Here is a 23,598-nt window from a genome sequence, read left to right as displayed (position 1 = left end):
CGTTGATATGGATTCCTAAAGGGACATTGGCCAACTTTTACAAAAACATCCTTAGGGACGCGTTCACAAAATGCTTTTGCGATGCGATTAAGCTGCGTTAGAACCATCAAAGAAAATATTGATGGTTCTTTGTTTCTAACACAACACAATCCTAGAACTAATGCGTGTTAGTGAAATACCAAGCAATGTACCAGATTTCACTTACACGCATTGGCCCTGCTATTTTTCTCAGTTAGTAAAGGATGCTCTGAATCACTATTTGGAAATATTTGAGTTGCATGCGCATACACTCCTTAATATTTCACTAACAAGCACTATATCTGAGCTAGACTGTCCCCCGTCAAAGTATGACGGGTGAAAATTGCTTCTACATTTGAACGAAGTCATTGCCTGTTTGGTGCTAGTTTGATAGTTGAAATTTTAACCCTCACTCCAGTGGATTAACCCTAAACTCCAGTAGGTAGCGTTCATTTTTTATTATTTTTTCGTTTCTTCATTCCCTTAAAATGACAGTTTTACCAGTATAACAATTAAGTGACCGGATAGAGTTCAGCCTTGTCACAATAAAGCGTTTCCCTGCATGTTAAACATTACCAAAACATATTATTAGATTATCGAGCAGTGGCTGCGAGTTTCATTGTAGAAACACGCGGGTTACTGGATCATCAGCTATTATTTATATAACGATGGTAACGAGGTCAATTGCAGCTTAAAACACATCATGTGAATAGATTAAGAAAAACGTATGAGTCTTTGTTTAATGATCTTGCTACTTCAAAAATAGCCGAGGGTGAAGCTAAATATCAAATGCAAAACTATGTTTCAAAGCCTGGCTACAAATTTTGATTTTATTTTGCCTGAAACATTTTTTGTGGGAGGGGCGTAGGCACAAAAGATGTAAAAAGTTTTACTGAGCAAAATTTTGTTAATAAGCACAAAACAAGTGTGAAGCTTTGCTTTTTTCTTACAAAAGGACAAACTAATCACAAACGTTCAGTTTCAAACAAGATGAACAGCTTAAAGACTTTATTTCAAAAATTGCAGAGATATAACTTCTGAAACATGAGCAAAAGAGGACAAACAAAGTTTTGAAAAAAATAAAACTAACAATACTAACAATACAAAACTAACATCTTCAGTTAAATTGGTTTAAATTCACATTTCACCGAAAAATCATTATAATATCTCAAATTGTTTTTTATACCTTTAAAGCAAGCAAATAAAAAGATAATTTTCTTTTGTTGCTTCTATTCAATAGTTCGTCCGAAAATAAGAATAAATTATATTTATTGCAGACGCACATATCAGTTGCTTGAATTTTAGTTCAATCTTTAGTTTGACGAACTCGGTAATATCGAGTTTTCGAACATATCGCGCTTTTTTATTGTCTCCCGTCAAGCGCGATATAACAAGGGGTTACTCTATTAAACTATCAATGGTTCGGAATGCTGCACAACTGTGTTCTCGAAGTTTTTGTCATGATTTTGACCTCTGAAGTTAGTAACCAGTTCCACGACTGAACCCCATTAATAGAAATGACCGTGTGAAACGAACAGAATTACAGATTATACATCTCTCGAGTAACAAAAGGCCTAGACATCCAATATTTGTATCTGAAAAAAAATTCGTATATTTCTCTTTACATTCATCACCTACTTTAATATGCGAGTAGTTTCGAAGATGTGTAAATATATATACATACATACATACAGGGTGTCCGAGAAAGATCCATACAACTTCAAAAATTTATTGGAAAAGAAGCAATAGGGTTACAGCGAAACTAATTAGTACATTATATAGAATAACTCAAAAAGTTTTTTTCCGCAGTATGTTTCTGACTACATATGACGCTTCATGTCACGCACAGGAATATTAAAGCATTTTAGTTATTTCAATGGCGAATCGCGTGAAGAAAGCTCAATGTGTTGCGTGGTATATCGAAACAAAATCCGATGCGGAAACACAACGGAACAAAACATCCAAACAGTTGTAGTTAGTGTTGATGTCAGCATGCTGAAATGGACGTGGATGGAGTTGGATTATCGTCTTGATATTGTTCGTGCTACGAAAGGGTCTCATGTAGAAATTTCCTAAAGTAATAACTTAAGTTATAGGAAAAAAACTTTTTGAGTTATTCTATCTAATGTACTAATTAGTTTCGCTGTAACCCTTTTTATTGTTTCTTTTTCAATAAATTTTGGAAGTTGTACGGATCTTTCTCGGACACCCTGTGTTTTAATCGGGATCATTATTTGTGTTTCCCTGTGTTTTGGGGAAGAGTAAATTCAGTTTTGTTTTAAATTCAGCCAATTATCGATGAATAATGAATGTGGAACAGAAGTTTAAAAAAACACTGATATTGTTTTACTTTATTCTATGATTAATGTATTTTCGTTACTTTTAACTGTATATCTTGCTATGATTGTGAAGAAAAAAAAAGAAAAACGGAAAAAATCTTTTGCTTGATTTCAATTCTTTCTCTCTTTTTCAGGGTCAAAGTTGTCCCACAATGCACAATTCACAATTTTATCAAGGTAAGTTCTCAACTGTTTTTGAAGTACTTAAGTCAGTTAGGTAGTTTTCTAATAACTTTAGTAGGAGAATGTGAGGTCAAATAAAATAGTTAACGCGACGGAGCTTTTTAAAAATGAACAAATTAGAAATTTGTTTTAAAAATTTCACTACATAAGGGAAAATATTGTGTTTTATAATAGATCTTGCATTGAATCGTACTTTTAGCAGTAAATTTGCGTCTCCAAAAAAAAAAAGCAAACTTTTACATTTTTTTTTCATGGTGCTACTGTTTCACCACGGATTGTATGGAATTGGCAAACATCCAGTTAAGACGACTCCATCTGAATGAGGGGAAAAATAAAAATTTTATGAGCGTATTCCGCTCATTTGAACGAGACTCTGCTTAATTTAGAGGCTAACATACATCTGCAAAAGCTGACGTCCCTGAAAACTAATAGATGCTTCCATTTCCGCGTGTAAAACGGATGTTTGAGTTTTCATACAATCCGTGGTTAGACAGTATGTGAAACGTAAGATGTTTCTGAAATAAAATATTTTCTATTCGTTTATAAAAAATATTTTTATCAAATGCAACAGTAAATAAAAGATTGAATGAATGCATGAAAAGATAATGAAATAATAAGCGAATGATTAATTAAATATATTAATAATTATCAGTTGAAAAAAATAGCGAGTAAAATTGTCAATGAATAAAAAAGAAATAAATGAATGAATACGTAAGTGAATTACTAAATGAAGGATTGTAAATGAAGTTATTAATAAATGAATACGCCAGAGATTTAGAAAATAATTGCGCGAGTAAAGGAAGTAAACTATTTCACTTCACCCCTCATATGCTTGACTACTTGTACAAATTAATTACGATACAAAGAAGTTTAAAATTAACTAAATAAATACTGCACCGAATCTTAGGCGGTCTGAATTATCATTTTAAATGTTTATTACGAGAACTTTAAAATTTAATAATTACAAAAATAATTTTTGACTTACAACAAAATGCTACAATATGAGTATCAATTTTTGAAAAGGACCTGTATTATCATATGCTTTAATCTTTCGCAGATATTTTTTTTTCCTGATTGGAATTGACTACATGCGCTACTACATATTTAAAAAAAAAGCTGTATAGATGGTGCTAAAAGTAGAGTAAATATTTAAACATTTTACTTGACCCGCCTTTTCAATTTTCCCCACATTCCCCAACTCTGTTATTATGTGAAAACTGGGTTTATTTTGCTAAAAAAATGATCTATAAAACCAAAGCTTAAAAATAATTACGCCTGGATTCGATGAGTTACTCTGTTTTACAATGCCAAAAAATCAGGAAGATTTTAAAATAACCATACTGCCGTGCTAAGTACATAAGTCATATCTGCAGCTGAGCTCAAAATGAGAAACTACTCTTCAAAGTTTCACGCTTCCATATATTTTATTCGGATTTTACATTTTCATACAGTTTTAAAAAATATTTCCCGTTCACAAAAGACCATAAAACATTGCATAGACGTAAAATATGTCACAACGAACCACCCAATGGCAATGATTTAATTTTAATAAAAAGTGCAGATACGGCTTTTGTGCTTAGCACGGCAGTATAGGTATTAATGTGAAATGTATTGCTTATACTACATTGGAAAAATACAGTAAATTGTACCACAAAAGTTTGTGAGTGAAACGCCAATGGGTGCACCACGTAGCTTATTAGTGCGAAATATAATATTCCCAGTTCATATCTCCATTTTGGCCCTATCGATATAGGAGTTAGCAAGCCGGTCTGCGGAAAAATGGAATTCAGGCTTAAATCCCGCTGCTTGCTTTCGTTTTTTTTTTTTTTTTTTTCAGCATTCTTTTTTTTTTCCCTACCTTAACAAATTACAGTAAAATATGATTTTACGGTAAAAAGTACTGGAATTATGTATGCCGATACTTTTTACCGTAACATTTCAATAAGATCAGAACTGCATAAAACATAAAGTGGTACAAGTTGTTCGAAAGAAAAATCAGAGAAAAGCATCAAACTGTCTTAAGAATATTCGGTTTGTACAAGAATAGATCTTTGGTTCATTAACTTTTTTTTATGCCATCGTAAAAAAATTTAAAAATGTTGAAAAAAAACCCGATAAACTTAACGTATTGAGTAAGGAGTCAACATCTTCTTGAAACTAATCCTATTAACAATAGCTTTCCCAGATAGCACTAGTAGCGTTTTGACATTTCATAAACGCTTCAGAAGGGTTGCCAAAATGTTAACAACCATTTTAAAACTTTATGAGACAAAGTGCGCTGGAACTTATGTTCCTTCAAATTATGTCACTTTAAGCATACTGTACATTTACGTATATAAATTATCTTTTCCATTGAATCCTTTTTCATAACCTATAATTCATCGTTATATATATATATATATATATATATATATTCTTCAGCATACACTATGGGTGCATTCAGAAACAAGGATCGGTCGCCTCGGTGCAACCGCAAGCGTTCGGAAACGCATGCGGTGGAACCGGTGACGTCACTTAACTGCGTTCGGAAACGCTGCGGTCGACTTGGTAGCAAGCTGTCGCACCGCTGTCTGAAAGCGGTTAGCGAGCTCACAAACGTCACAAAGTCTGTGTTGGCCAATCCGGTCGTGTTTCATGTTTTGATCGTAACGCACGTGACTTTCTTATTACGAAAGTTACGCTTTGATTGGAGTGTCGTTTGCTGCTGAACTATAACTACCGCGGTTTAACCACGAGCGTTCGGAAACACAGCTGTTCTACCGGAATTCCTAGAAAAATCCCAAATATGTCATAACCACACCGGTCTAACCACGCGGTGTAACCGGTGGATCATTTCCGAACGTAGCCTATACGTGTGATTCGTCACGTAAACTTACAACTGCTTTGTTTCTACTTGCAGCGAACTACAACAACTGGCGACAGTGAGGTAAATGTTGTGTTCAGTGCCTTATTAGTCCAGCCAAGAAGAGAACCCCCACCTGTGGACATCGCGGCCGACATTTCGGCGTACTAGTGATGGTGGACTCCGCCTCCAAGGTCTAGACTCCGCCCCCTTTTCGTTTCTATTGCATTCTGTTCATCTCTTCGCTGCACTACAAGTTTATGTTTCGGGTAAAAGTTGTTTTCCTTATACACTCGTTTATTCGATCCCTTTTTATCCGGATCTCCGGTTAATTTGGATAAATAGTTTTAAAAAATTTCAAATTCACAAAAATAGAAATTCTAAATTATGATAGCTGAACTTGAAGTGTGCCAAACATTTGCTTTTTATTTTGAACTAGTGGTACCCGCACGGCTTTGCCCGTTGTCGAAAATTAAAAAGGTCTTTTGGTTCGCTTGTATATTTACAAGTAATGTATGGTGAATTTCTCGCCAATTGGCTTTCCCATGTTACGGTTCCACGTTATGATAACTTGGTAATTTACACGTCAATCTTCTGATAATTTTTCTCGGGAAAATGTTCTTAAAATTGGAATAGAAAAAGAACAAAATCGAATTTTCGAAAAATCGCTTCGAGGTGCACACCCCCATGCTAAAAACTAATTTTGTGCCAAATTTCATAAAAATCGGCGAAACGGTCTAGTCGCTATGCGCGTTACAGAGATCCAGACAAAGGGACTTTCAACTTTATTATTAGTAAAGATAATTGTACAAATCCTACATGAATCACACTTATAGCATTCAAACAAACAACATGGCGTACTTGAAGCGAGTTTGACCCAACTGCAGCTGAACTATAAATAATTAAGCGTTTGATTGCAAAGTGTAAATTTCGCGAAACAATCCTATGAAATTTTGTTTAAAAGATTTTTTTTTCTTGCTGTAATAAAAGGTACTTCTGCTTATTTATGGATATTTTTGGCTTATTTTCGATACTGCCCTGATTATCCTTGGTTCCAGTTACACCGGATAAATGAGGTTCTACTCTAAGGGACCTTTCAATATTGGTACTTTGAGTACCAAATTATTGGTGCTCAAAGTATCAATAATCTTTGAGTTAGTGGTAGTTCGAGCTTTGAGATACTCCCACAACGTCCTCACGAGTTTTTGATCCAATGAAAATTTCGAGATAACGCAAAATTCGAGTTATAGGCTTTGAGTTATCGAGTGTTGGCTGCATAATTTTTCCTGATTCAAGAGTTCTTCGCTGCTACAGCCTGTCGCTGACCAAGACCTTCTCTCCAAGTTTTTAACAGAATTCCTCTCCCATGCAAAGGCCCTCCATTGGTTCACTCCTATAACTTTAAAGTAATTTTCTACCCATGGAGCCATCTCGCTGGAGGTCTTCCTCATCGACGTTTTCCTTCAACGTTGGAGAAGGAGATTCTTTTTGTGTTGAGCGCATCTTTATATCAAAATATGTGGCCCAGCCTTTATAATCTTTAAGCGGTTAGGTACACCATACTTTTTGTATATGCTCCAAAAGTTACTATAAGTAATATCTCATTGTAAAAACCGACATTTAATCCATTATATTTTAGAGGGGATTTTATTTCACAATTTGATTTTTTTGGTGCATGTTATCAAGAATCGATTTAGAACGTATCCAACCGAATCAGGCTAAAAATTGCTGCCAAAAACACGGTTTTGTTTAATAAACTTATCTATCCTTGAATTTTCTTTTTTCTTTTTTCGTTTCTCCTGTAAAATTTTTAAAAGAGGAAAATGGCTGATTCTTATGCTAAACATCTCATATGCACTCTTCTAAAAAAGTTATTGAAGTATAAACTCTAGTAAAGTATGAAGAAACCAAAAGAAAACTCTTATGACAAAAAGGAAAAAAAAACTCATTGTTGTAAGTGAAAGGAATATTTTTTAAACAGGTAAAGTAAAACCTTGTCATTAAACTTACAATATTAATTTCAAAAGATATTCTAGACAATGATAAACATCATGAAGGTGAACTTTTGAATAAATCATGTGTAAATTTCCAACCAAGGAAGGTTTTAATTGGAATGTTTTTCCAAATCATGCTGAATTTCGGCACCAACCAGGACTACTATTGCCATCTCGTCTCCTAAAGTTGATAATAGTTCTTTCTACCATCTGTACATGTTTTCTTGAAATTTTGTATTTTGGCAACAGCATCCCTTTACTTCTGGGTGCTTTCTATCTTATGGACATTTGAATCAATTATTTCAGAAAGGGCGTAAGTCCAATGGATTCCCGTAGGACTTATGCCCTTTCTGAAATGATCAATTCAATTGTGGTATCGTTTTACTTAACTTCAAAAGTATTTGCCAATGTCATCTTTATTAAGCTATATTAATTAATTGTAACTATACCACTATTTATCTTTTGATATACACTACGAGGCAAGTTTATAGCTTTACCATGAATGCTGCGAAATCCTGAGATGAAATTGAAAATTGTTCAAATTGATTTACATGTGTGGCAAGTTTTGAAGCGTTAGATCAGCGATTCTCAACCGGTGGTAAAGCGGACCACCGAAGTGACCACTAAAACATTTTCCTAGCTTAAAAAATCTTTACTAATAATAAAGCTCAATGCCTCTATGTCAGGATGTATTGATCTGTGTGACGCGCACAGCGCCAAAACCGTTCAGCCGATTTTCATGAAATTTGTCACAAAGTTAGTTTGTAGCTACAGGATGCGAACCTCGAAACGATTTTTTGAAAATTCGATTTTGTTCTTTTTCTATTCCAATTTTAAGAAAATTTTCCTGAGCAAAATTATCATAAGATGGAAGAGTAAATTACCGAGTTGTCATAACGTGGAACCGTAACATGAGAAAAGCCAATTGGTGAAAAATTCAACCAAAAGACCTTTTAATTTTCTACTACGGGCAAAGCCGTGTATGTACCACTAGCAAATTAATAAAATTAAAATAAATAAAGAAAAAGGGAAAAGCATGACAATAATTATACGACAATTTAAATTTTTACTTAAATTTTGTGATAAATCTTCGAAATTTTCTATGGTTTCTAGCAAATACATATTCTGTATGCATAATTATTGCAGTAATTGCTTTCATTTACGTATAAATAGTTTTTTGCCATTTAATACCGTATTAATTTAATGCCGTATTGTAGCTTCTGAAGGGCGTGTGTACAAAGGAAATGCAATGAGATGGCTTAATGGATTGTTTTAGCAGGAGATTCAAAAAGAAATATCATTAAATAAAAATAAAAAAACCGACTGCGTAAAAACCAAACACACGAAAAAGAAAAAAATATAAGCCCAGTAGTTTAGAATTTTATCAAGTACCTATTACTGAATAACTACTACATTGAAAAAGTTTTATAATCGATACACACATAAGACAAATCATAAATTCAAAAGCAGAAAAGAAGGATCAACAGTCGGGATCCATTCAGATATTTTACGGGGTTCTTTGACTGGTCAAAAAGGATTGGGCCTTTACTGTTGATCTTTCTATTCTGCTTTTGCACTTATGATTTGTCTTTTGTGTGTATCGATTATAAAACTTTTTCAATGGAGTAGTTATTCAGTAATAGGTACTTAATAAAATTCTAAACTACTGGGCTTATAGTTTTTGAATTATGAATATAAGACGGCAAATTTCGCAATCTTATAATTTTATTGAGAAAGTTTATATCGTGAGGATTATTAAGTAGCTTGCGGTGGTCTAAACTACTGATTACTAGTCTCTCTAGGGACCTTACTCCGCTTAAAGCTACATATGCTTGACCTTTCGCAAAAATGCGCGAACTTAAGTCAACCATAGCTATATTAACAGCGCGGAAAAGTCGTCAGTCAAATCTTTCACCCAAAACTAAAAAAGCCCGTCAAGAGAGTACACGTCGCGAAATTCAGTCCTCTTAATCACGACAAAAACAAATGCAACATGTTAGAGATGAAAATCGAATTAGTAGACTTAGTAAACAAAAAAAAAAAAAAAAAAAAATCAGGCAGCGAAAACTCTACCTCCATTTGTCGCAACACGACTCCGAACTGACAATATGGCGACTGGTTGTTGATATGGTGACTTTTGATTACTGTCATGTGTTGAGTGACATTCCTAAGGTTAAAACATATCGATTGACGTAAGATTTATCAAAATCGGTTAAAGTGTTTAGCATCTACAACGCCACATAGGAACAAATATACATACATACTCATAAAAACATTAAGCAAGTGCATTAAAATCAACAAGCCACCAATATTATCTCTACACTGTATTGAACTACATAATTCTCTTTCTACCTAGTATGGAGCCGTACGTTCAGCAATTATCGATTATCCCTCCCACGGGGAATTTTCTTATCGTAATTTTGGAATTTTCTGATTGAAGATTGAAAAAACTCCAATTTTGTGAAATATAGTCGAGAGCAAAGTTTTTTCTTCGTTAACTAAATCTCTCTGCTCAGTAATAAAAATGATGGATAAAACTTGCCTTTTGATAAAAACTAGTGTTCTCTCATTTACTGGTTAGAGTTGTTCATTATTTAGGCGATTGTGGCACATTTCGTTTAAACATCCAAAAAAGCCTCAACGAGTACTACTTGAGCTCCCGGAATTTGTTTTGAATATTTACGTAGATCACTTTAGAACAAAACAAAAAAAACTTTGAAAAACAAAGAAACCTCTTGTGGCCGAGAGCACGTCAAAATCGTCAGCACGAGCTTCATATTAGGCTTGATGTTAGACTTGATATTAGACTATATTTTTCGGATAAAATTACAAAAATATTTAATGCATTTTTTTCTCTTTTCTTTGCAGTTTTGTTTCCTGAAGAAAACGCCTGATGTCCAACCCGCCGATGAAGAAAAAAAAAATCAGAACATTAGACAGCAAACTATGTATACAAATTACAGAAAATGGACTAATTCGATGTAAATATGTGTTGGATGTGTACCGTCATTTCAAAGAGAAACTTTAATGCAAAGGGCATCGTATAAATAATCACCTTTTAGTGCAGCTATATCAGCTGGTGGTGTGAGCTTCGGAAGGATGTCCAGTTGATGCAGAATGTAAGCTTTATTTTTTTTTTCAAGACATCGGACCTAGGCAAGGTTCTAGACATTTTGGTCATGTAGGAATAAGGTAGCCAATCTTTTAACACAGAGTTTTTGAGTGTTTAATATATTTGTTGCCGATACATGCTAAATATTTCTTTTTTTTTTTTTTTTTTTTGTAAGCAGTTACACCGCTGTCATTTTAAACTGTTTAAGTCATTTGAGGCAGTGAGAAGTAAAGGGATGTGAGTGGGAAAATTAAAAATTAACTTGAGTGCACTTTTCAGTACTGAAGACGGAATTCCGACTGTTAAAAAATCGGCTGACTGATTTCTGTCCTTAAGTTGAAAGTTTCTTTTCCTTCAATTAAATCCCGTAGACAGAAAACCAACAGCCGATTTTTTTTTTTTTTTAAGACAGAGTTCCGTTTTCAGCACTAATTAGTGGCACTCATGTGGAAATAACCAGTACAAGTTGTAGGTGAATCTCCTTTCTGTCTTGGGGAAAGAGATAGTGCTAGCAGTCCTGGTAAGTGCTGTTATACAGCATGATTTAGAAAACATTTTCTATGAAATCCTATCTAAGACATTATCTTTAAACGCGTTTAACTCAAAACTTGAAAATGTCCACTTACATCCCTTTGCTTCTCACTACCTCATTTGAAGTTACTTTAAAAAGATTGACAGTAGGTATTACCTGATGTATAATAAAATACAGTATGGTTAGTTGGGGTAAAAGTAGATACAATTTTAGTGGTACAACTGTAAATCCTTCCATTTCCTTTGTGTGAGTAGTGGGATAAAATTGTGTGCATTGTGTCCCGTACTACAGTCACCTTCTAAAGAGGAAATTGTAAGATCACTAAACATTAAATCACAGCTTTTTTCGGTGTAATATTCAAGCACTGTTGATGACTATACAGCTGTTTATAAACCAGCGGAACTCTCATAATATCTTCTATAATTTACCGGCGCTGTAAAAAAAAAAAAAAATGTAACCTTACTTCGTAAAAGCGGTGACAGCTTAGCTGTCTCCATAGCAATGGAGTAACTTAACTGGTGTAACGCTCTAACGTTACACCAAGTGCAGAATGCTGCCAACGTATTTAAGGATTAAAGTTACACATTTTTTTTTAGTGAGGTCATTCTTTCATTCTTTCACACACACAAATTAAGGTTTCTGCTATTCCACTAGGGAAGCTTATACCTCTATTAATCCACAATGTTTCAAGGATTTTGTTTTTCCAGGACGGCACAAAGACAACACAATAGATGGTGGTGCCATCTATGGACAGTTCGAGAGACAATTTAGAACCAGGCCAGGAGCCGAATAACTTTCTAGTCGGGCACCCCCAGAGGTGTCGTTTCACTTGGAGGACATTGTGACCACGAGCATATTTAACGTCGCCCAGTCACCATTAATGACGAGAGTGGGTCTTCTACCAGTGAGGATCGAACCCGAGACCCTCCAGTCCCGAGCCCAATGCCTTACCGATCAGGCTACCACGGCCCTTTAGTGAGGTCTTTACTCACCAGCAGTTTAGTTTTGAAACATTGCCACAAGTGTTGTAATGCAGTTTGTTTTTATTTACTCTATTCCTCTATTCGTTTCCTTTTGCCCCAACTGACCCTACCCATGTTATGCGGCGTTAAAATTTAAGCAGCAAGTATGCTTTTTTTCTTTTTTTCATTTGTTTCACTTTACCCGCAACTGACCGTACCCATGTTGTGCTCGTTGCAAATTAAGCAGCAGGTTTTTTTTTTCTTTTAATTACTCAAACGTACGTTAGTATGACGTACACACCACTCTCGTTTTAACCACGCCAATTCAACAAGCACCAGCACTCATCAAACAAATGACGCATTCAGAGACAAAGTGGGTAAAGTTCACTTCGTTTCGTTTTCTTTTACCTCTGAACGTAGTAGATTTCAGCAGTGAAATGTTACGTTCATAAATAATGCGTTCAGGGCTAATGTCCGTTTACCCGAAATGAGCTTGATCTATTTTAGCCTTCAATTCCTCAAATCTGTTTTGGAACAAACATATTCAGTTCAAAATCCATATAAAGTGTGTTATTCTCACTGTTAATACATTTATCACATGGAAATGTTTAATTTTGAACATTTAACGTGGTCATTTTTCATAGTATTCAGAGGTATATACGGGCTATTTCCATGCCGAATAGTTGCGGAGTTTTTTTAGGGTTAACAAAAATGTGTTAAAGAGAATTAAAAACTTTGTTATTCAAACTTTCACGCTGAAGAAAATAGAAATATTTTGAAAGTTGACTTTGAAATGTTAGTAACACTTAATATCGTGGAATGACCCATTAGTTAAAACAGTCAAACTGCCGTAGGTAGGTAAGCAACAGTATCTGCAGAAAACAGTTTTCGAGGTGTTTCAAGAAACCCGTTTTCAATGCAATATCAATCATAGGGAAATGTTGGAGCTAGGCATTCTTTTCGCATTTTTTTTTTTTTTTTTTGAGGAAACCAAATAAGAAGCTTATACATTTAAGTTAACGTACAATAGATGAAATAATGCAGAAAAATACAAAAACTTGCAGTTAGTACCCTTTACCTGCTCCCCATTTTTTCAATACTTTCTTTTGGTATTGAGGTAGTTTTGGTTTCGATGAACATCTGTTTGAAGTTGAATTTGAAAAAAAGTTCTTTTACTGCCATATTGAATAACTTATTTTCTAACATTTTTTTATCACTTTGTTTCTCGTATAACTCTGTTTCGTTGGCTTTTATTGTGCTTAACTAATTTAAACGAAGACTGCAAAATATTTTTTTAATTGCGTTGCTTCTTTTGATTAAATTCAGTTTTCCTAAGTCAGAAATCTCTCTATGCAATAAATGTAGCATTTCATGTTTAGGTAATTTTATTTGCTTAGATCAAAATTTAATTTATTTGGTGCCCTAACGGTAAATATTTGACCTCTAATTATATTATGATACGCTCTTTCAAAAATTATAAATACATTTTATTCAATATTTAGGCTAAATTTACAGTGATATGTTACAGAAAATTAACAGTTGGTTCTTGTTATCTATATACTTAAAAGTGGATTTTTTTTTTCTTTTTAAAGTTTTATTGAAGTGATAATGCAAAATCAGAAGAAAGACGTACAGCCAAACTAAACATTTTTTTAGAACACATAGTAACATTTGTATTAAATGCTGCATCATGATTGGACATCCTTCCACATACGTCATCCGCAAACGGACCATTAGTTCCCTGGAAAGCCGGCGCTCCGGCGGGCAGTTAGTGACAGATTTCATATCTCGTTCTTCGTTTCAGCCATCAGAAAGGGACTGAACATGGCAGAAAGAGAGCGCATATCTCTGTAAGACTTCCAAACATTTTTAGAAAAGTTTTTATAATAAATGAGACTTCTGGATGGATCTTTATATATACATATCTGATGTGTAAGGTAATAAAATGTTTTGAAAATAAAGATTGTTGGCTTATGAATGTATCGACTTATTTTTATCCTCGCATACAGTGTTATGTGCTGCTTTTATGTTTTGCTTTAAGTTTCACATACGACTACGGTATTGTGGAACTTGTAGTTTTTTTTTTTTTTTTTGTACTACAATAACACACTAATATTTGGACACTAACATTTATTACATTAAAGAAACTTATTAGTAAAATGTAAACTCATAGTAATGTGCCGTGCGTGCAAAAACCGCTGCACACAACATTCTTGAGAATTCCAAGAGAGAGAGAGGCCAATTTGGCGAATGCCAACGGTACCAGGTTGGCTACTGCAGCCGCAGTATTAATCAAGGCTGCGGAGCCAAAGTCCAACTGATTTTGAAAGAAAGTAGTTGAAGTCGAGAGTTGAAAGCTTTCAAGTTCCAAGAGCCGGAGTCAGAGTCGGACTGGTTTTTAAATAAGACAGTTTCTGCAATAAAGCAATTCTGAGATTTTACATTTCAACGGTCGGAGTCGGAGTGCAGATATTTGGGTAAATGAGGCGGGGTCGTAGAGTAAGAGTTGGACTGATGTTGGGGTAAAGGACGACTTGGATTCAAGAGTTGATAGCTTTAAGTTTTAAGAGCTAGAGTCGCGGAGTCAGAGTTCGACTGATTGTGAGGAAAATGAGTTGGAGTCTGGATTTTTAAGTTCAAGAGTCGGCGTCCGAGTGCTGCTTTTTTATTAAAGGAATCGGAGTCTGAACCGTGTTTTCAGAACTTTAAGTTTCAAGAGTAGGAGTCGCTGAGACGGAGTCGAACTGATTTTGGGGTAAAGGAGTCGGACGTCGTGGATCTTAAAATTGCAGGAGCCGGAGCCAAAGTCAATTATTTTCCCTCCGACTGCTCACTGACAACTGTGAGATCTACTTATTTCTTCTACTTCTGCATCAACACGTTGAAATAAAACTAAGTTAGTTAGAAACAAATGCGTTTGACGAACCTACTGAAACTGAGGAATATTACAGTGAGTTCCAACATCTGAGAATACCTCAAAATCTTACTTTGACTGTAATCATGCATGAAAACAAAACAAAAAAAAAAATCTTGTCAATCGAAATTGCAAAGAGATGTTCTAGAATTGGCCTGATTTTTTTTTTTTTTTTTTTTTTTTTTTTTTTTTTTTTGGGAGGACCTTATATCGAAAATTGGTATGGAAGAAACTGCTGTCTTGCAACATAATGAAACACTTGTTATCTTCGCTATTCTCGGGATTATTCTGATAATTCAGAAACTATTGAGATTTATCCATTGACGTCAAACTTTTTGCACCAATGCAAAAGGATGGCTTCATTCTTTGCATGCGTAAATAAGGTATTGGTAGAAAATATCTACTTTATAAGTTTACCATATCGCAAAAGGTTTACCGCAGTAAAATTATTCAATCCAAAAATTAGATGGCCTTTTAAATTTCCCAATCATCGAAGCACCCATTTATTCACCACCCCTTACGAATGTTTGATCAGATCTTCAGGGCGGTAAATTCAACAGGCAATAAGCGTTACAAGACCAAGTCTTTTATCTGGTTCCAAGGTGGTGGTAAGTGGTCAAAAATAGTTGTTCCAACAGGGATTGAGGGTGTTCACATACTCCGAAAAAGTGAAATCCATTTTATTGACATGATTATTTTGTCCCATTGAGTACGGCCTCCCCCCTTCCTGGGAATGATTCTGACCCTACTGGAACTCGAAATTATCTTCCCAAGACGTCTGCGAGGGCATGGTGTATTATTCATCTGTGTTACGACATATATGTTGTTCTTACCAATGCTTATGGCTCTTGAGGCTTCAAGGAAATATAACAAAGTTTGAACCTTAAGTAAGATAATGTTGAAAATAAATTGGGGGGGGGGGGAAGTCACCCAAGAACCGATTTACACACCTGGGTACCCCGGGCACTGATATATGTGATGCCCCCCCCCCCCCACACACACACAAAATATGACGGTAAGTGTTGGATATTATTTTGACAGAAAGAAAACTTTAAAAATATCGATTTAATACGAAAAAAGTTAATAATTAAGATATTTTTCAAAAAATTCATTTAATATAAATCTTTAAAAAAATTTATGGTTTTTATGTTAGAAATTTTTTTACAGTCGCAAATGGGAAAACTAGGATGCAAATGGTAAAGATAAATCATAATGTGCTTTCTGCGCATCAATGATTCTTTACATATTTTCTCCTTTGTTTTCTTGTAGTAAATTCATCTATAATGTCCTCATATTCGAATTTTAGGTCAAACTTCCATCTAGTGATAATAGAGCTAATAAAGATAATTTACCATCAGAAATGAGAGTACGCAAAGGACACTTAATTCTCTTCAATAGCGAAAATGATCGTTCGCCGTAACAATTGGCTAATGTGCTTTCATTTAATAAAAAAAAATGTTAAATGACAAAAAAAAATTTTCCCTTTGGTTGGATTCACCGAACACTGGTCCCTAAAAAAAATTTGGTGACAGAAATTTGGTGCCCCCTTTCCTTTGGTGCCCCGGGCCCCGAATGCCCTCCCGTAAATCAGTCCCTGAGGTCACCCATTTTTGTGCCACTCTATACAATAAGAGTGCCAGCAGATCTCCGTGTAAACTAATTTCACGACATTGAACATGGTAGTATAGCAAAACCGACTGCTCATACGTGATACCGTATGCACATTTTAAAAGTAAGAGATATATACTTATTTTACTTGTGTAAATGTAATTTTTTTGTCTCGGATAAGGCGTTTTATGTTAATTATCCAAATTTTGTATTACAGGAATAGTGAGTAACCGAGATGGAAGTTATTCAATATTTCTGATAGAGGAGTGCTAATAAGAATGAAAGTGCAATATCAAGATGTGATAACCGGGATGTCTCGTATATTGCATGTAGTTCTGGGGGGGGGGGGGGCTTTAGCCCCGTTAAGGGCGGTAACTAAACTAAAACTTAGCAGAGCCGTGAAAATTTTTCAAAACATTAAAGTTGCACTTCCATAAAAATGAAATAAACCCATAATATAGGACTCTAACAGCCAGCGCTTACTCATTTTCTAAGAATGTAGATATTTTTTAATTAACATAAAATAGCAACCATTTTCGTTTTCTTCCCTGAAAAAATGAAAGTCAATTCTGCAATGAACAAAACTTGAGCAATGTAAATATAGTAAAAACGAAAAAAAAATGTATCTTTAATGCCAGATTCATGTCTAAGAGATAAAGATAATTTCTGGATATAAGAAAGAAATTTTGCGCGAAAAAACGGAGAAATTTAGTATTGCAAAAGTAGTGCGTTGTTTTTGCATATAGCTAGAAGAGTAGCGCCATCTAACGGCTGTTTGAGGAAAAATAATGATTTTTTTATTTTTCAAAACATATGATGCAGTCAACGTTATGTTCTCAAAGAAAAATGCTTATTTTAGACCTTCTCTGAGAAAACAAAAGGGTTTTTTTTTCTATGGTATTGTTTTGTGGTATATGTGGACCTATGTGAATATCGTTTTAACAACTTTAAATTTTGAATGAAAGAGAAAAAAAAACAACCATCTATAGAGTATTTATAAAGTATTTCACCAAAACAAAATATTTTGTATTTATAATGTTTAAGATAGCTCTTGCCGTAGATCAAACAGCTATTTTTGCGCAGGTTTGGTAACCCAAGATTCCCGAGTTCGAGTCTAGCTACGGGCAGGATAATTTTAGTAATTTATTATCATTTTTTTTTAAATTATTTATTTTATTTTTTGAACTCCTTCTCACCCCTACCTCTCTATGATTAAGAGAAAACATAGATATGGATACGGAACGAAATTCTATTTTTACTTAATTCTGCTGCATGTAGCTCTGTTTAAAAATAGGCAATAGAAATCAAAGAGATTTTTTTTTTTAATGTCGATAGCGCTTGCCGAAGACGAAATGACTCGGAAAAGCGCTGGCTTTGAATCCCAAGGTTCCCGGGTTCGAGACAAGTTGTTGCGTGTAGACGTTCGATCCTTACTTATTAAATTAATTTTATTTTTGTATATACTCCTATCTCCTTATTAAACAAAAAACATGCGTATTAATACGGAAATGAATTCTAGTTTTATTAAATTATGCTGCTTGTGAATCTAATTGAAAATTGATGAACATTAATCAAGGTGATTTTTTTTTATATTTATAGGGTCTAAGATGACACTCGGCAAAGATTGGGGAGCTCAAGCCTTGGTTTCCTAGAAGCGAACTCGTCGATCGTTGGCCGCCGAGGCGAAAACTTGATTCTTCTGCGCATGCGCGCCCGAGCTAAATCGATGTCGTGAATGGCCACGCCGGAATCCACTTGACTTTGATTTCGGCATCACGGCGAAGAGCAACGTCGAAGATCGTCGATTCGTTCCTAGGAAACCAGGGCTTCAGTCGGTAAAGCGATGGGTTTAGCAACCCAAGGTTCCCAGGTTTGGGTTAGGTTGCTGGCGTTAAGACGCGTTCGTTATTTATTTAAGTTTTTTTGTCAAATTTATTTTGTTTTTCAATCTCCTTATTTAACGGATAAAATTGATGTAGGTACAGAGCTATAATCTATTCTGCCTATTGAACTCATTTAAAATTAATAGATACTATTAAAGGTGACTTTTTTATATTTATAACTAGTTGTACCCGACGCGCGTTGCTACGCCAACAAAAAAAAATACAACATTATACTGATTTTCATGACAATCGGTAGAACGGGGCAGAAGTTGCTACTCTGCAGTGCCACCTGGTGGCGAGTGGCTTCAATGAGCATATTATGCACCTTCTCCGTGGAAAAATACATAATAATCGGTCCAGGTATCAAGTGAAGCCTTGACTATACTCAAATTTTGTACTCATGCAGTTTGCAAGATCAATCACTCGCTAAAAATATCAAATAGAAAAAGTTTTAAATCCCCCCGTTGCATGAAAAGCCATAAAACAATAAAGAAAGAATTTCTTTGTTCAAACTCAAGAAAAATGGCAACAGCTAACTTCTTATCAATGAGATCTTTCACGCGAATCAATTTCTGCAGCCGATAATTTTATTCGTATTTATCCAATGGATTGTGACTTAAATTGGAATAAAAAAGGAACTATCAATCGAATTTGTTTCGAACTGTTCTATAAACATTCCCAGTACCAAAAATAACAAACGGTGAAAGTTTCAGCCAAATCTGCCGGGTAGTTTTTCAGTTCATGGATGACATACAGACAAACATTCATTTTTATATATATACATATGAAACATAGCACTCATCAAAGACGGAATAGCTTATTAAGTAAAGCGCTAGGGTTGAAACCCAAGGTTACCGGGTTCAAGCCAGGTTGCTGCGGGGAGACGGTTGTTATGCATAAAATTATTTATCAATTTTTTTTTCCCATCTCTTTATTATGGAGACATTGATGTGGATACGGATTAAAATTCTATCTTTACTTAAATATGTTGCCTGTGGAATATTAATCAATATTAATCGTGGTGAATTTTTTGCACACATGATGTTTAAGACCAGCAATTGGCCGAAAACCAAATAGCTCACTCGGTAAAAAACTGCATTTGAAGCTCAAATTGTAGTGTAGAAAACGTTCATTATTTATTCTTCTTTTTTTTTTTTTCTCGATCTCCCTATAAAATGAAAACTATCGATGTGGATATGGAACTAAATTCAAATTTACTTTGCTGTGCTATGCTGCCTGCAGCATAATTAATCGCAATCAAGGTGATTATTATTAATCATTTAGAAAATTAATTAATAATCAAGGTGATGTTTTTTTTTTTTTTATAATGTTTATGAAAGCTCTTGCAATAGACCAAACAGCGCTGGCTTTATAGCCCAGCGCTGATGGTTCTCGGGTTAGTCTGGCTGCGGGCAGGAAAATTTTTATTTATTTATTTTATTTTTATTGTCCTTATTAAACTTCCGTCTTATTCACATCAATGTTAAACGGAACTAACATCTATTTTTAATCAATTATGTTGCTGTGGATCTCAATAAAAATTAGTCAATACAAATAAAATTGACATTTTGTATTTATAATTTCTAAGATTACACTCGCCGTATACCAAATAGCTCTGTCTGTAAAGCGCCGGGTTAGCAAATCAAGGTTTCCCCGGGATCGAGTCTGGCTGCGAGCAGGAGTATTTTAATTATTTATCCTTATAATTACGTATTTTATTTTTCAGTCCCCTTATTAAACGGAAAACATCTGTGTGGATACGGAATTAAATTTATTTTAACTTAAATATGCTGCTTGTGGATTTCATTTAAAATTAGTCAATATCAATCAATGTAAAGTTTTTGGATTCATACTGTTAAAGATAACTAGCGATAGACCGAGCAGAACATTCGGGAAAGCGCGGTGGAAATTGGTTCAATTGGTTCAATAGTCGATGGAGAAATGGTGTGAAGGATGCAATGCCGGATCAGATGTATAATTTAAGTTCATTGATCAGCTCAGTGAGCTTACCTTTTAGTTCACAATATAATATAAACAAATACATTTTTGCTTGTTCAGACGTTTTCTATCACCCAGCAAAGTTTTGTCGCGTCATTCTGACTAACCCTGATTAAAAACCATACTTTCTCTTTTTAGAAAAAACAAGATCATGCCGTACTGTTGGATGCACAAAGAATCCGTAAAATCCGATAATTGTGAAATTTTCAAATTACACGGATAATGTGTAAGTTCGGATTTTCCACACACGGATATTCGGCAGCTCAAGGCATTTGATTTTTACATTAAAATTGAGCACATATCGTACTTTTTTAAAAAGAAAAAATCGTGCTCGCATCTCTGCAGAACTAAGAAAGGCTAATATGGCATGCTTAAAAATGCTGTCATCGTTAATGGTAACTCTGAAACGTTTTAAAGACTTGGACCGAGGTATCACTTCCCATCAGGGCGTTTCCTCTTTTAGACGTTTGGCAATCAATCACTTTAAGGTTTTAAATGACAACTTAATTACACCTCGAAGAAGACTGTCGTTTCTATTACGGTAATTGCAAAATTAAAACAATTATTTTACAGCGCTCTTTGTTAACACTAGGGCAGAAGAAAGTTTACCAGATAGGTTAATTGCAATACACACACAAACAGCTGCACACCAGGGTCGCCACAAGGGTTTTTGCAAAACTCAACATTGGGCTCACAAAACTTCCAAAATCATGCCAAGAAAACACAAGATCCAATAGTTTGTGAAGTTTATTCACTTTTATGTAATTGCAACTGTCGATTGTTAATTCTAAAACCGTTAGAGTAAGACAAAATATAATAACTTCCAAAATTAATCATTCAATAAATATTTCTTTGGACAATTCCTTTAAAAAAATTTAAAACTTTCAATCCAGAACTAAACGACCCTACATTCCTGTATACCAACATAGCCTTTTTCCATCTGATTAATATTTTCTTAATTAGCTAAGATAGAAAAATGTCAAAAATACCATATTAACATTTACAAGAAGTTCCGTCTAGAACTAGACGAGCCTACTTTCCCGTATACCCATACTACTTTCTAGTACCTGATCAATATTCTCAAAAATAGCTAAAATCGCAAATTTTTTCAAACATATTTTTTTAAATATTTTAAGCTGATTTCTAGGAATAAAATATTCCTTACTTTTCTTCAAAAAAACGAACAAATAAAATAGCAGCACCTTTTAAACAAAGCAGCTAATACACTTCTTTCCATTAAAAATTTTTTTAACAGCTGTCAAAACGAAAAAATAATAATAATAAGTTCATTAAAATAAATACATCATATAAAAAAAAATCGTTTCTTTTTCCCCTGTTGCCAGAAATAATTTTTTAAACGAATTACTGCCCTTACTAAAATAAAAAAAACAATAAAATGTCAACTTAAAGAAATAATTTTCATTGTCAAAAAAAAAAAAAAAAAAATCGTCTGCGCATATTTTTCGAGTTTATTCACCGAAAACTAAATACCTAAATTAAAACTTTAGCGTGAAAATAAAAACAAATCATATCAACAATAATTATTTCACAGTTAAAACCACAGCAGCGGAGTCGGAGTCGGAGTCAATCTCATTTTGGGATAAAAGAGTCGGAGTCGAATATCCAAGAATCGGAGTCAGTCATTTGTCCTCCGTGTATAAATGTTTGCCAAAGCTACGAAGTCAGAGTCAGAGTCGAAGTCGGGGAGTCGGAGTCCGATTAATTGTCGGGAACAGGAGTCAGAGTCGGTGTCAGGTGCCCCTAAATTCTCGGAGTCGGAGTCGGGAGTAGGTCGTCAAGAGCTATTTCCAACAAAGTTTGTTTGAAGTAAATCCGCCTTTAAGTTCGGAATCTATATTGACTTTCAGTTTCCCCTTAGGCGCTAATGTTAAGAGATTTGAACTGTTCAAAATTGAACGAAAACTTGTTCAAATCAAAAAGATATTTTCGATACATGTTTTTTATCAAAAGTTTTTCCCTACAAAGTTTGTTTCAATCCACTTCGCTTCTAAGTTCAAGATTTATTTTTGATTTGAATTTCCCCGTAGGCGCTAATGTTAAGTTTTTTTGAACTGTTCAAAATTGAACGAAAAATTGTTCAAATCAAAAAATGAATTATGGGAATGAGATGTCCTCGCAGAGATCTTTCTAACAAAAAAAAATTTGCTCGAATCGGACTACTCATTCGAAAGTTATTAGGGGGGGACAGACAGACAGACCGACAGACCGACCGACAGACAGACCGACAGACATTTTTCCCCATCTCAATACCCTACTTTCCAATTTTTAATTTTTCAATATTTATCTAACTATTTTATTTATTTTTGATTTTTTTTTTTTTTGTTTTTCGGGATATTTTTAAGATGTATTAAGCCTTCTTTCATACTTTTTTCTTCTATCTCTGATTTTTACTGGGAAAGTAGGCTAAAAACTGATTTCTAGAAACTAAAGAACGCTCTCCCATCTGATGAAATAGTAGCAGAACCTTTTAAACAATGCAGCTAATATATTTTTTCCCATAATTTTCTTCTAAACTCAAAAAATTTTTTCCCATAACTCAAATTAAAAATTCCAGAACAAGGCACTTTCGTCTACATACAACACTCGATTTCTGAACTCTGATTCCTGAAGAATGCCATGCAAGTTTTCAGCTTCTAAATAAAATTAAACTTCTTTGAACCGATTGGTAAATTCTCTTCTGTGACGGATGCTCAGTTTATAGTCAGATTTTAAGCAATTCTGAATGTGACTTGTCGACTTCTTTTCAAGAAACACAAAAACCACGATCGACTTGGACGGTCATTCTCAAATTCATTTTCTCTTTTAAGTTCTTTTAAAAGTTTATTGTACATTATCCTAAAGGTTATTGCGATTTATCGGAAAGCATACTTTGGCAGCAGGTGCTATCCAGTGTGAACCAATACTGTTTTTACGTCCTTTTACAAAAAAAGAAGTATTGTATTCGCAAAAACATTTTCACTCAAAAATCGCCCTTAATTTCCATTTTGCTCACCCCCGAATGAATGCCGAGTTTTTTTTTTCGACCCGACTACACGTGCATATAAACCTAAGAACGTATAGACGACCGAATCATATATTTTGAAGATTCCCGAGTTAATTACAACGACGTATGTGCGTATGTATGTCACAAAACTCAAGAACGGTATGTCTTAGAAAGTTGCAATTTGGTACGTAGACTCCTAGTGGAGTTTA

The 23,598-nt window shown here is 34.4% G+C and overlaps 1 protein-coding gene across 1 annotated transcript in view; it reads left to right on the top strand.

Moving 5' to 3' along the window:
- Positions 1–10,337, top strand: part of LOC129222290 (carbonic anhydrase-related protein 10-like) — a gene marked incomplete at its 5' end in the record, with an annotated part of 229,274 nt that extends 218,937 nt beyond the window's left edge. Inside the window, 3 exons of the mRNA XM_054856776.1 lie at positions 2,492–2,534; positions 5,440–5,651; positions 10,245–10,337. Coding sequence (XP_054712751.1) covers positions 2,492–2,534; positions 5,440–5,465 — 69 coding nt within the window. The remainder of the gene's footprint in view (positions 1–2,491; positions 2,535–5,439; positions 5,652–10,244) is intronic.
- Positions 10,338–23,598: the final 13,261 nt, after the last annotated feature.

This window comes from Uloborus diversus, chromosome 5 (genome assembly GCF_026930045.1).
Source record: "Uloborus diversus isolate 005 chromosome 5, Udiv.v.3.1, whole genome shotgun sequence".
Lineage (NCBI taxonomy): Eukaryota > Metazoa > Arthropoda > Arachnida > Araneae > Uloboridae > Uloborus > Uloborus diversus.
Note: the sequence above shows the minus strand (reverse complement) of the source record. Positions and strands in the feature narration are given on the sequence as shown.